At 47.3% G+C, this 12,500-nt stretch overlaps 2 protein-coding genes and 1 long non-coding RNA gene across 3 annotated transcripts in view; 1 reads left to right on the top strand and 2 right to left on the bottom strand.

Annotated features, from left to right (window-relative positions):
* Window positions 1-1,260: 1,260 nt before the first annotated feature.
* LOC310806906 lies at window positions 1,261-3,009 on the bottom strand. The gene is made up of 2 exons (XR_014554303.1): window positions 2,187-3,009; window positions 1,261-1,776 (listed from the first exon to the last, which is right to left on the bottom strand). It is a non-coding gene; the product is annotated as an uncharacterized lncRNA (long non-coding RNA).
* A 1,123-nt stretch (window positions 3,010-4,132) lies between these two features.
* Window positions 4,133-9,039, bottom strand: mtx3 (metaxin 3; the record flags this gene model as incomplete). Its single annotated transcript, XM_083673182.1, has 9 exons — window positions 4,133-4,897; window positions 5,026-5,114; window positions 5,692-5,849; window positions 6,250-6,326; window positions 7,025-7,207; window positions 7,325-7,417; window positions 7,618-7,694; window positions 7,833-7,902; window positions 8,959-9,039. 9 exons carry the CDS (start codon window positions 9,037-9,039, stop codon window positions 4,802-4,804), a joined length of 924 nt encoding a protein of 307 aa, XP_083529308.1. The 3' UTR covers window positions 4,133-4,801.
* Window positions 9,040-10,404: 1,365 nt separating this feature from the next.
* thbs4a (thrombospondin 4a) overlaps window positions 10,405-12,500 on the top strand; it is a 10,674-nt gene continuing 8,578 nt past the window's right edge. Inside the window, exons 1-2 of the mRNA XM_083673159.1 lie at window positions 10,405-11,095; window positions 12,225-12,422. Coding sequence (XP_083529285.1) covers window positions 11,017-11,095; window positions 12,225-12,422 — 277 coding nt within the window. The 5' untranslated portion in view covers window positions 10,405-11,016. The remainder of the gene's footprint in view (window positions 11,096-12,224; window positions 12,423-12,500) is intronic.

The raw sequence follows: 12,500 nt of genomic DNA on the forward strand, positions 1-12,500 counted from the left end.
TTTTTCCTTCCTGACTGTTAGTGACCCACTAAAAGCCCTTTGAATTAGCTTGTGACCAAGCCCCTACGCCTTGTTAAAGGGGTTATAATGTACGTTTCCAAACTAGTGAATGCATTTATATAACTCAATAAATAGCACTCAGTAAAGCTGGCTGAACTATTCTGATGCTTTCTTGTTTTCCAAACGTCTATTATTTCACCCTCAACACAATTACAGGACTGTTTTCCAGGCACACAATCACCTCTTTTTCTCCTTTGATACCTTCCAATTTCTGTTAAAAAGAGAGAAAGAGAGACAGAGACAGACAGAGAGTGTGTGACTGTTCTTTTTTCTGCATTGTTTCCATCTAGTAGAGCGTACAGATGTGAAATGTGTGGCTGATCAGGGTTTAATGCCTTCCATGTGACGGGTGTCGCCACAGCACACTGCTGAGACCTGGAAAACACGATGATACGGCGTTCCTAAAGCTGCTCTCTCTCCCTGGGAGGCTTTGGCTGCGTCTCACATCAGTGACAGAGAGACGGGGGGAAACTGTAGCTGGTATGTCTTTCATGTGATCGTGTAAAGTATAATCCTGCTTTAAATGGCAGATGAAAGGGATTATCCATGGTGTCCAGTTTGCATCATTTCCTGCCCTCATCATCATTTTGCATCAAGTTTGCATCATTTCCCTCGGTTTAATCACGCTCACTTTCCAGATCTGAGGCCAGAACCAAACAAAGAGGTCTCTGTCCATCCAGCCTCACACAGCCAAGACACAGACACGGCGGGAGAGAGCCAGGTGTAATCTGTAACTACAATGAGACAAACAACTGGCCCAATGCCATGACTGTCTGCAATGGAGGACGGCCTAAACACATCCCACCACTTTTGGAGGGAAATCTAAGTATTTCTTTAACTATCTTCATTGAGCAAACCCGACTGGTTCATCATGGCATGCCCCTTGCTAGGACTATGAGGTAATGACAGTGCACTGTTTGATTGACAGGTGCGACAGGGCTGACTCAGGCAGTGGGCGTGGTTAGATGAGGCTTTTATTTGCTTTGGAAAAAGTATGAACAACAGAACATGGTTGGATTATTAGAAAAAGTGACTATAATGTTAAAACAAGACATGTATTTTATTTGAGAAACGGAGCCTCTATAATGGTACAGCAGTATAAACCCTTCTGTAGTCCTCAAGGCACACAGTGCCACCCCCCATACCATACTCACAAGTCCTCCCTGTTTACTTCACAACTAATAACCACAAACCATAGTGATAGTTCTGTAGTGCTTTAAAGGTATCCGGGAAGTGAAAGAGGCTGTTGTACAAGAGTCCCTGTCAATCCTGTCAGTTCAACTTTCAAAGTGAGAAACTGAGAAACAACAAAAAAGGCACAGCACAGGAAACCAGAGAGATGTTCACGTGAGTGAAACACAGCATTATAACGGCTGTTCACCCAACAGAGGGAATAAACACAGCATTATAACGGCTGTTCACCCAACAGAGGAAATAAACACAATGCCAATAGAATCAGTAGCAGTTATTTGTACAGTCCCTTTAAAACCAGGTCAACAACAGACCGTCAAATAAGGAGTCAACTGATCTACAGTCAGAGATGAGATGGTTGCACATTTACACCTTTAGAACTCCCTGTGACTGCTTGCAAAGCAAGCATGCTGCATCACTGCATTACTGCATTACTGCATGCACAGGCAGACCAATGGAATCGCCTTTGCCGTTAACACTCAGACCAGGTGACTGTGGAAGAGGCACAGCAACCCTAACAATCACCTCAACTACACAGTACCTAACCCCAACCCTAACAATCACCTCAACTACACAGTCCCTAACCCTAACCCTAACAATCACCTCAACTACAGTCCCTAATCCTAACCCTAACCCTAACCCTAACAATCACCTCAACTACACAGTACCTAACCCTAACCCTAACAATCACCTCAACTACAGTCCCTAATCCTAACCCTAACCCTAACCCTAACAATCACCTCAACTACACAGTACCTAACCCTAACCCTAACAATCACCTCAACTACAGTACCTAACCCTAACAATCACCTCAACTACAGTACCTAACCCTAACCCTAACAATCACCTCAACTACAGTACCTAACCCTAACAATCACCTCAACTACACAGTACCTAACCCTAACCCTAACCCCAACCCCAACCCTAACAATCACCTCAACTACAGTCCCTAACCCTAACAATCACCTCAACTACACAGTCCCTAACCCTAACAATCACCTCAACTACAGTCCCTAATCCTAACCCTAACCATCACCTCAACTACAGTCCCTAATCCTAACCCCAACCATCACTTCAGTATAACTTCAGGATGAAATGAAAATGAAAACCTGTCGAACTGCATCACACATTGACTAGCATTGGAAGAATTGCTAAAAGATATGCATTGGATAATTCACTTAAACTACTATTGCAGATATTTACAATTATACAAGGTTTTTGCAACTAGTGGATCATGGTGAATTAAATAATTCCGTTATTTCGACAGAGTTACTACTACTACATACTACTGTACATGTTTTACTTTAGAGTTGAAAAGTGAACTATGCCGGTCTTTACAGGGACGTGTTGAGGCTCTATTTGTTAAAGGAATACTTCGGTCAATACTTCTGCCATTAGGAGACAAACATTCTTCAACAATCAAATAAACATCTTTAAAAAATTCTCCCATTCAACAGAACAGAAACGCATCCTAAAACACTACTGGGTGTTTCTCATGTTAAACTGGCTATGGAACAAACCCTTGTACAGTAATTCTAACCACTCATTATGTACATAGATACAGAAGCCCTGGATGAGGACACCTCAGTAACCACCACCACCAGCTGTCAGCCCAGAGACAGTTACTGATGCCTCCTCTGAGTGTTCCACAGGTGAGGAGATGTTACCTGGAGATATTATGATCATCTGGGATTGTGCAACTGGTGGAGGTAGAAATCGGAGGACGGGCTCATTGCAATTTTTGAGCCTGTCCTCCAATTTCTACCTCCACCAGCCTCCCCAACAACTACAGGGAAATTCCTGAAATTCCTGAATTTCCCCCCTGGGATAAATAAAGTTTCTATCTATCTATCTATCTACAGTACACATAATGTTTCTGAATACAAATAGAAACATGTTACTGCCTGCCAGTAACGACCTCATTTAGGCCACAATAAAGTACGGTATGCTTCAGTCAGTACAGTATTACAAGTATACAATCAGAATAAGTGTCCCATGCATTTTCATTCCAATTACAACAAAAAAATATCAGTCCCTTAAATACTTGGCATAGATGAAACATTCAATCAAACCTGCATTAGGAATTTAGCTTTCAAGACTACTGTCAAATCTTATTCTGAAGTCTGTTAGCATCTACCAATGAGGAGAGTCTACCTGATCAGTAATAAAAAGAAAATATCTTTATGCCACCGCATAAAGAAGTACTGCAATGCTGGTTTGATTGAATTGTCAGAGCACTCAGTCATTGCTGCTCCTTATTCTCCTAATCTAGGGATCAGAGAGAAGAGGAGCAGGACCAGAGGACAGAGGAGAAGGAGGAGGGAGAAGAGGAGCAGGACCAGAGGACAGAGGAGAAGGAGGAGGGAGAAGAGGAGTAGGATCAGAGGACAGAGGAGAAGGAGGAGGGAGAAGAGGAACAGGATCAGAGGACAGAGGGGAAGGAGGAGGGAGAAGAGGAGCAGGATCAGAGGACAGAGGGGAAGGAGGAGGGAGAAGAGGAGCAGGATCAGAGGACAGAGGAGAAGGAGGAGGGAGAAGAGGAGCAGGATCAGAGGACAGAGGAGGAGGAGGAGGGAGAAGAGGAGCAGGATCAGAGGACAGAGGAGAAGGAGGAGGGAGAAGGAGGAGGGAGAAGAGGAGCAGGATCAGAGGACAGAGGAGAAGGAGGAGGGAGAAGAGGAGCAGGATCAGAGGACAGAGGAGAAGGAGGAGGGAGAAGGAGGAGGGAGAAGAGGAGCAGGATCAGAGGACAGAGGAGAAGGAGGAGGGAGAAGAGGAGCAGGATCAGAGGACAGAGGAGAAGGAGGAGGGAGAAGAGGAGCAGGATCAGAGGACAGAGGAGAAGGAGGAGGGAGAAGGAGGAGGGAGAAGAGGAGCAGGATCAGAGGACAGAGGAGAAGGAGGAGGGAGAAGAGGAACAGGATCAGAGGACAGAGGAGAAGGAGGAGGGAGAAGAGGAGCAGGATCAGAGGACAGAGGAGGAGGAGGAGGGAGAAGAGGAGCAGGATCAGAGGACAGAGGAGAAGGAGGAGGGAGAAGAGGAGCAGGATCAGAGGACAGAGGAGAAGGAGGGAGAAGGTAAAGAGAAATAGTCTCTCTAACAGGCCAGTAAAACATAATTATAGTGTCACTTTCATTTTATCTCAGGGCTTTTCCCCGCTTGGCCTTTTCATTTCCTGTCTCTTGCCTTTGAACTTTCTGAAACGTTCCCATTTACAGAGCGCCATTCCTCGGCATTCCTCTCCAGACCACATACATGCACCGTTCCCTTTTCAAATCCTTCCACATGCACTTTTCCCTCATTTATTTAAACCTTATTTCTTTTCAAGGCATCATCATTTAACTAATGGATAAAACTTAAGAACCTCCCTCATATGAAATAGGCCACAGCTCTGCTATTTCTACACTGACGGCTTCCATTTAGGTAATGTCAGCAATCAGTTAACCAAGGGGTATCTATTTGAAGCAGATTCAATGAACCACAGAACACCATCGTAGGCAGGGGTGGAGCTCCCGTCTGGGTTTGGGGTCATTGGTGAGGTGTGAGGTCTTAGGCTGGGGTGGAGCTTTTCTGGTTGGCTAGGCTGGGTTTGGGGTCTGGTCTGCGGGGTTTGTGCTGGGGGCTGCTACGCAGGTTATCATCCATCTGCAGAGAACAACACAGAGTCAGAGACAAGATGGACACGCGCACACACGCGCGCACACGCACACAGACACGCTCGCACACACACACACACACAAAGCCAAGAGTAATAGCAGAGAGACCAAAATGACCTTTTCTATCAAGTTGGACTCCTTGTTTACGAGTTGAGTTAGTTTCTGCAGGTTGGCATCAACTGTCTCCTGAACAGGCTGGGGAGGACCTGGAGAGAGAGAGAGGGAGGGGGAGAGGAAGAGAGAGAGAGAGAGAGAGAGAGAGGAAGAGAGGAAGAGAGAGAGAGAGAGAGAGAGAGAGAGAGAGAGGAAGAGAGAGAGAGAGAGAGAGAGAGAGAGAGGGAGGGAGGGAGAGAGGGAGAGAGAGCAGGGAAAGAGAGTTAGAGAGAGTAGGGAAGAAAGACAAGGAGAGAGAGAGAGAAAAGCAGGAGAGAAAAACAGAAGAAAAGAAGGCAGAGGTGAGAGGAGAGTGCAGACAGAGAAGAAGTCCAGATAAAGGAAGTAATAAATGTTGTTTTTCAGTGCAGCCACACAGACTGTGCTCTGAAACAGCATGTTGGCATGAGTTGGACATCCTGTGTTTATCGTAATGACCGCAAACTTTACCAGCAACAGTCTCAGTTTTGCTGCGTGAAACCTAACCTATTAGCTAGTAGCTATTTCAACCTTCAACAGCCATTAAATTATATAAGAAATGGTGATGTTAGAGCCCTGTTCCAGCCTAACTAATGTCCATACCATGGTAATACTGAGTAAAAGTGTAAATGTTTCTGCAGCAGGTCTTACCGGGGTGACTGGAGTTGAAGTAGACACTGAGGACGGCGTCACAGAAGCGTGTGAGGTTGGCCAGCTGTCTGAGGTGGGACTGGAGGGGGCTGCTGGGGAGGCCTGCCTTGTGGAGCGGTGCTATGAACCCAAACACAAAGGCATCCAGACTGGCTGGCCTGGGACACAACACACACACAACACACACAAACATATACAACACAACACACACAACACACACACACAACACACACACAACACACAAAACACATACAACACAACACACACACAACACACACACATATACAACACACACACAACACACACACAACACACAAAACACATACAACACAACACACACACAACACACAAAACACATACAACACAACACACACAACAGGACAATAGAAAGAGAGGAATAACACACATTAGCTTTTTTTCCCCTTAATCATTATTCTACCACAGAATGTTTTACCAGGAACATCTCAAAAGGGAAAAGCTAGAGATAAACATGCTCTTCACATCCTTATCATGACCCTCATATCCCAGCCCATGAGACTACAGCAGACCAGGACTCACGTGTTGCCAAAGAAGTAGTTTGCTGTCCCTAGTCTGTGGGACATAAGATTCAGACACTCCTTAGCTTCACTGTAGATCTGACAGAGGGAGGCAGAAAGAGAGAGAGAGAGAGAGGGGGGGGGGGTGTTAGTGTTTAAACATGGCCATTTAGGACCTAGCATCAACCAAAGACATTAGATTATCCTGACGATACAGAAGAGACTGTAGAACAAAAGGTCAAGCATCTGAGCTGCTCCCAGACCGTAGACATGTTTATACTAAACCACACTACAGTGATCTCAACAATGACATCACCACTCTGCAGGACATCTCCTCCCCCTCCTCCCTCCCTCCCTCCCTCAGCGTATCCCTCCCTCCCTCCCTCCCTCCCTCAGTGTATCCCTCCCTCCCTCCCTCCCTTTCCCCTGACCCAGCCCATCCCCTCCTTGGCCAGGTGAGCATTTCTCCAGCTGCTTAAACAAACAGCAGACAGACCCAGCTGCCTCGTGTTTACGACCAGTTCTGGTACCATTTGGTGGGATCCTGGTACAATCTGGTTGCAGGTAGTCACCAACCACCAATGTGCCATATAAAGTGCACCTCTGGTAGCCTACCTTCCCCTCCACCTCTGGTAGCCTACCTTCCCCTCCACCTCTGGTAGCCTACCTTCCCCTCCACCTCTGGTAGCCTACCTTCCCCTCCACCTCTGGTAGCCTACCTTCCCCTCCACCTCTGGTAGCCTACCTTCCCCTCCACCTCTGGTAGCCTACCTTCCCCTCCACCTCAGGTAGCCTACCTTCCCCTCCACCTCAGTGATGGTGTGCAGAGGAGACTCTCCCTTAGTCAGCAGGATACGGGACAGAGCTGTGTTGGAACAGCGCACAGGAACCAGGAAGTTGAGGGGGAAGGGAGAGCGAGAGGCGAACCACGGCCGTGTGAAGTTAGCATAGTTCTCCACATCCACCCAGAACGTGTGTAACTGAAACATGACACAGACACACACACACACAGAATACACACCCTCATTATATAGTCCACAATACACACAGAACAATACATACTCTCTTCTAGTACTGAAACGTAGGTGTGTTCCTACCAGAGCTGGGCGTAGTTTCTCCTCCAGCAGGGCGATGTAAGCCATGGTGTCGGCTCCCTGCCTGGCTGACAGCTCATAGTCTGCATTAAACCTCTGGAAGACAAAACAGGCCTTAGATTATGTCACATAGGATAGTATGTTGAGACATGTTATTGCAGATAACGTCTGCTTACCCAAATATAGCCAAATACTCTGTAGTGTACCTACTGTCGCTTTGCTTTCAAAATTCTTACACACCTCTCTGTTATGTTAAAGAGTACAATCCAATGAGACAGGTACAGAAGGAAACATACCTGTTTTCTAAGGAAGTTGAGTATCTGAGCAGGTTCTGTCACCGAGGAACTGCCACACAACAACTCTGGTACAGTTGCTGCGGTGTTGAAGAGGACAGGGGAAACAGTTTGACATGTTTCTACACCATCACACAGCATAGGTACAGTAGGAGCTGTCGAAGTACAGTGGAGCAAATTTCTCCAGGTAAATTCACTCAGAATACAGCTGCCTGTACCTGTGAGAGTTCTCCATGTCCAGTCGACGGGAGTAACTGTGAGCTTGGCTCCAGAGAACTTGGCATAGGCCTGAAAGAGAGAGCTCAGGCAACTGAACAAAAGACCAGTACGTGGGAGGCTGGTTTAACACTTGTCTATACTTTATTAAGCCTACATAATGACCAGTGACTGAGTGATGATGGTGCCAGACCTGGCCGGAGTGGGCCGGAGTGGGCAGTCACAGACCTGGCCGGAGTGGGCAGTCACTGCCGACTGCAGAACGCTGGTCATTTGTTAGGAACTGACACTTGCTCGAGTCAGACACCAGGATCATCACAATGTTGTCAAAGCATTATGTGGGCTTTCATTTTAATGTTCTCAGGGTATACAGGCTTTCTGGGGGGAGCTGAAGCTCAGACATGTGGTGACTGAATGGCAATCATTTGGAATTTGGGCTCTAACTCTAAAAGCAGGCTATTTGTTTCCACTAGGTAGCATAAAACACAACAGATACTGGACAAGTAAGAACAATAATAGACATCGTGTTAAATGTAGTAGACGGGAGGAGGAAAGTGACATTGAAAATGTGGATTGTTCAATGGCATCCTGGTACTGTCTGGACAATGACAGCCAGAAGACAAGAGGGGCGGTGTCACCTTGCGATCTAGCAGACTACTGCCCCTGGACGGTCCCGGCAGCTGGACGGGCCCAGCACATCTACAGCTATCTGAACCAGGAGAGACTCACTGCCAGAACTAGCTACTTGGCAAGCGTGGATCGCTGGTTAAAGAAAGGATGTGTGTCCTACCGAGGACAGTAAATCGTCAGCGAGCTGACCTTGAAGAAACATGTTAGCAATGAGAAAGGCATCTGCCGGCTAGCTCCAGCCAGCTAGCCGTGCCTGGCGGAGAGAGCAGCGTGCTGTTAGATCCTGTTAACGACTTAACTAACATCAGCATCAACATCAACGATAACGACCCCCGATCCATCAACACATCACAACGTTATCACACACAATGGTTAGCTGAGTTATCAGAGGATGGTTTACATGCCTCCAAGATCTGGATACAGTTAAGAAAACACAGTTAATCACCACCACGGACAAAAGGAAAATGATTATATTTGCCAAGAAACCAGTAGATTTACCAGCACTGTGAGTGAGTCTGTGTGGACAGAAGGCAGACCCCAGCCGCCCCCCCAACACCTCAGCTGCATGGAGGCCGCCATGTTGCTCTGCTGTGATCAGGAAGCGGGTGACGTCATTGGAGAGTCCGTCGAACTGGTGTTTCCCGTCCCGGTGGAGGCAGGAGGGGTGAGGAGGAGTCAGGAGGGGTGAGGAGGAGGCAGGAGGAGTCAGGAGGGGTGAGGAGGAGGCAGGAGGAGTCAGGAGGGGTGAGGAGGAGTCAGGAGGGGTGAGGAGGAGGCAGGAGGAGTCAGGAGGGGTGAGGAGGAGGCAGGAGGAGTCAGGAGGGGTGAGGAGGAGGCAGGAGGAGGCAGGAGGAGTCAGGAGGAGTCAGGAGGGGTCAGGAGTGGTGAGGAGGGATGAAGAGGAGTCAGGAGGAGTCAGGAGGGGTGAGGAGGAGGCAGGAGGAGTCAGGAGGGGTGAGGAGGAGGCAGAAGGGGTGAGGAGGAGGCAGGAGGGGTGAAGAGGAGGCAGGAGGAGTTAGGAGGAGTCAGGAGGGGTCAGGAGGGGTCAGGAGGAGGCAGGAGGAGGCAGGAGGAGGCAGGAGGGGAGTCAGGAGGAGGCAGGAGGACGCAGGAGGGGTCAGGAGGAGGCAGGAGGGGAGTCAGGAGGAGGCAGGAGGACGCAGGAGGGGTCAGGAGGAGGCAGGAGCCTTCAGTAGTGCTGCAAGGTTACACATATATGGGATAAGAAATATAATGATCGAACCATGTATTTTCTAATACACTTTGACTAAGTATTTATTTCCAATTTTATTATGTAATATCTTCCAATAGTATTGTTATTTCTTCTACTGTGTGATTTTCCCCCTGGTAACTTTTCCTTTGTGATAAATGCTTTAACATGGCAGCCATCCAGGACCTGATGGGAATAGGGCTGGCCTTGGTCATGGTTTGGGTGAACCCTGTGGAACAGATACAGGGATGTGTTGCACAGATAGGCAGACAGTGGTAATTAACGTCGGAGGGTTCAGTGGCTGAGGCCATTGAGATGTTGAAATATTATTCTGGTCTGAGACTGAGATGAGTACCAGACTCTGAACTTGAAATATTTCCAGAGTTAAAAAATGTCCCAACCTCCTGGACCTCGATGTGCTTGGTTGATATTCTAACAGCTGGAGTTATTCAAATATTGAGCACTGTGTCTCAGTTTACTCTCTGTGGTGTTTTAGAAACAGAATACAGATAAGATGCATTATTTTCAACACTTCCACGGATGCCAAGATTATGATTTATTTTGGGATTTGGGTGTTCTGCACCGCCATCATTTGAGCTGCCCTGAGTTACACCTGGCACACTAGCCAGCAGGAAGAGACAGAGCCTGTTAGTATCTCTGTCTGTAGAGCAACTATGTTAGTATCTCTGTCTGTAGAGCAACTGTTAGTATCTCTGTCTGTAGAGCAACTATGTTAGTATCTCTGTCTGGAGAGCAACTCTGATACCCAGAGAGAGGCTATAGTTCTAGAGGGTTCCTGGTGGTCACTCGTCTCCTGTGTGAGGAACACACACACACACACACACACACACACACACACACACACACACACACACACACACACATACACACACACACACACACACATCTCAAAGCACCCCTACTTACACTGTACATACCCCTCCTCGTTCAAACCCTGACACTCCTGACTACAGTAACATGGGGACACTCCCCCTACCCTTTAAAAACTCTGCCACACTTGGCTACAATTACAGGAGCAGCCTGCCGAGACACTCCCCTCCCCTTTAAATACTCTGTCTGTAGCCACAAGAGCATCTCACCTCAGCTGGGATTCGGCTCTCAACATCTGGACGTTTTATGGTGACGTCTGTCATCCTGTCTGTCTGTCAGTCTGTGGCACCAGGAGTAGATATATAGACACTTTATTGATCCCTGAGGGGATATTCAGTCCCTTCTACAACAGCAGGGCTATTCTACAGCAGCATTGATATTCTGTAGGACCAGGGGTATAGTGCAGTCGCTGTGCCCCAGCCTGGGTCTGTCTGTGCTGGTTTGAGGGTCTGAGGATGGGTCCCTGGAACAGAGAAGTGGTCCTCTCACTGGTGCTGCTGCAGCTAGCTGTGACTGTCACAGCACAGGGCATTGGTGAGTACCTCAACCATTCACCTATACATGCACCTTTCTCCTAAACCTATTCTAAACCTATTCCTCCTAAACCTATTCCTCCTAAACCTATTCCCCAGGACATTTCTCCCCTTTCTACCTAATGTATCCATACTACTGTGTCTCCTCAATGTAGAGCTTCACAGCTGAATATTTCTTAGTCATGAATATACTGTGCAGTAATGTTTTTCTGATTGCACTCATACATTCTGTTCAATTTATCTTTGAGTGACTTTGCATTTCGTGTGCTGCTCACTTCTATCGACAGGGTGACCCAAATAATAGCAGTGTCTTTGATTAACTTGAGGAAACATAATTTCTCTGGAATCGCCAGAGAAATCTGTTTTTCCACATAAACACGTCTCTTTATATTAGTCCTGAATTTGGGTTGTGTGTGTGTGTGTGTGTGTGTGTGTGTGTGTGTGTGTGTGTGTGTGTGTGTGTGTGTGTGTGTGTAAAGGCAGTGGGTTTGTTCCAATGGAAAGAGTTTACTGCCACTCCAATCTACCACTTCATAAAACAGTGACACACACACACACACACACACACACACACACACACACACACACACACACACACACACACACACACACACACACCACACGCTACTACTCCATAAAGCACTGCAGCTCATTCAGCAGGACTGTGTTACTGTGCTTCAGACGTCATTGCTAGCCACAGACATGAAGTCACACACTCTAAAATCACACACACACACACACACACACACACACACACATAACGTACTGTTGTCTTCTACAGTAGAATGTGTGTGTGTGTGTGTGTGTTTGTGCCTGTGTGTGTGTTGATTATTTTTACTGCACCTGGATGGTCCCAGCAGCTGGACGGGCCCAGCACATCTACGATGCTATAGCTATCTAAACCAGGATAGACTCACTGCCAGAACTAGCTACCTGGCAAGCATGGATCGCTGGTTAAAGAAAGGATAAATCGTCAGCGAGCTGACCTTGAAGAAACATGTTAGCAATGAGAAAGGCATCTGATTATTTCTTTCTTTTTGCGGTGTGTGTGTGTGTGTGTGTGTGTGTGTGTTTTCTTTGGCTGCATGTTGAATCAACCTTGACCTAACATTGTGTGTTTCCTGTGTTAGTTTATGACCTGCTGGTGTCACCAGACTGCCTGCCAGACCTGCTCCAGGGAGGACTGAAGAACAAGGGTCTGGATGAGGCCTTCCTCCTCTCCTCCTTCAAGCTGCGCAGCAAAGCCCCCGCCACCTTCTTCAGCGTCGTCAACCCTAAAGACAACAGCAGATACCTGGACCTCACTGTGCAGAGCAAGCTCAACAAGGGTGAGTTCTACAGCACCACTGAGGCACATCCCTTTATCATTGATGGCTTCAAGGTTAGATTTAGTTAGATTTGTGTAT

This window comes from Argentina silus (assembly GCF_951799395.1).
Source record: "Argentina silus genome assembly, chromosome: 7".
In the NCBI taxonomy this organism is placed as follows: Eukaryota; Metazoa; Chordata; class Actinopteri; order Argentiniformes; family Argentinidae; genus Argentina; species Argentina silus.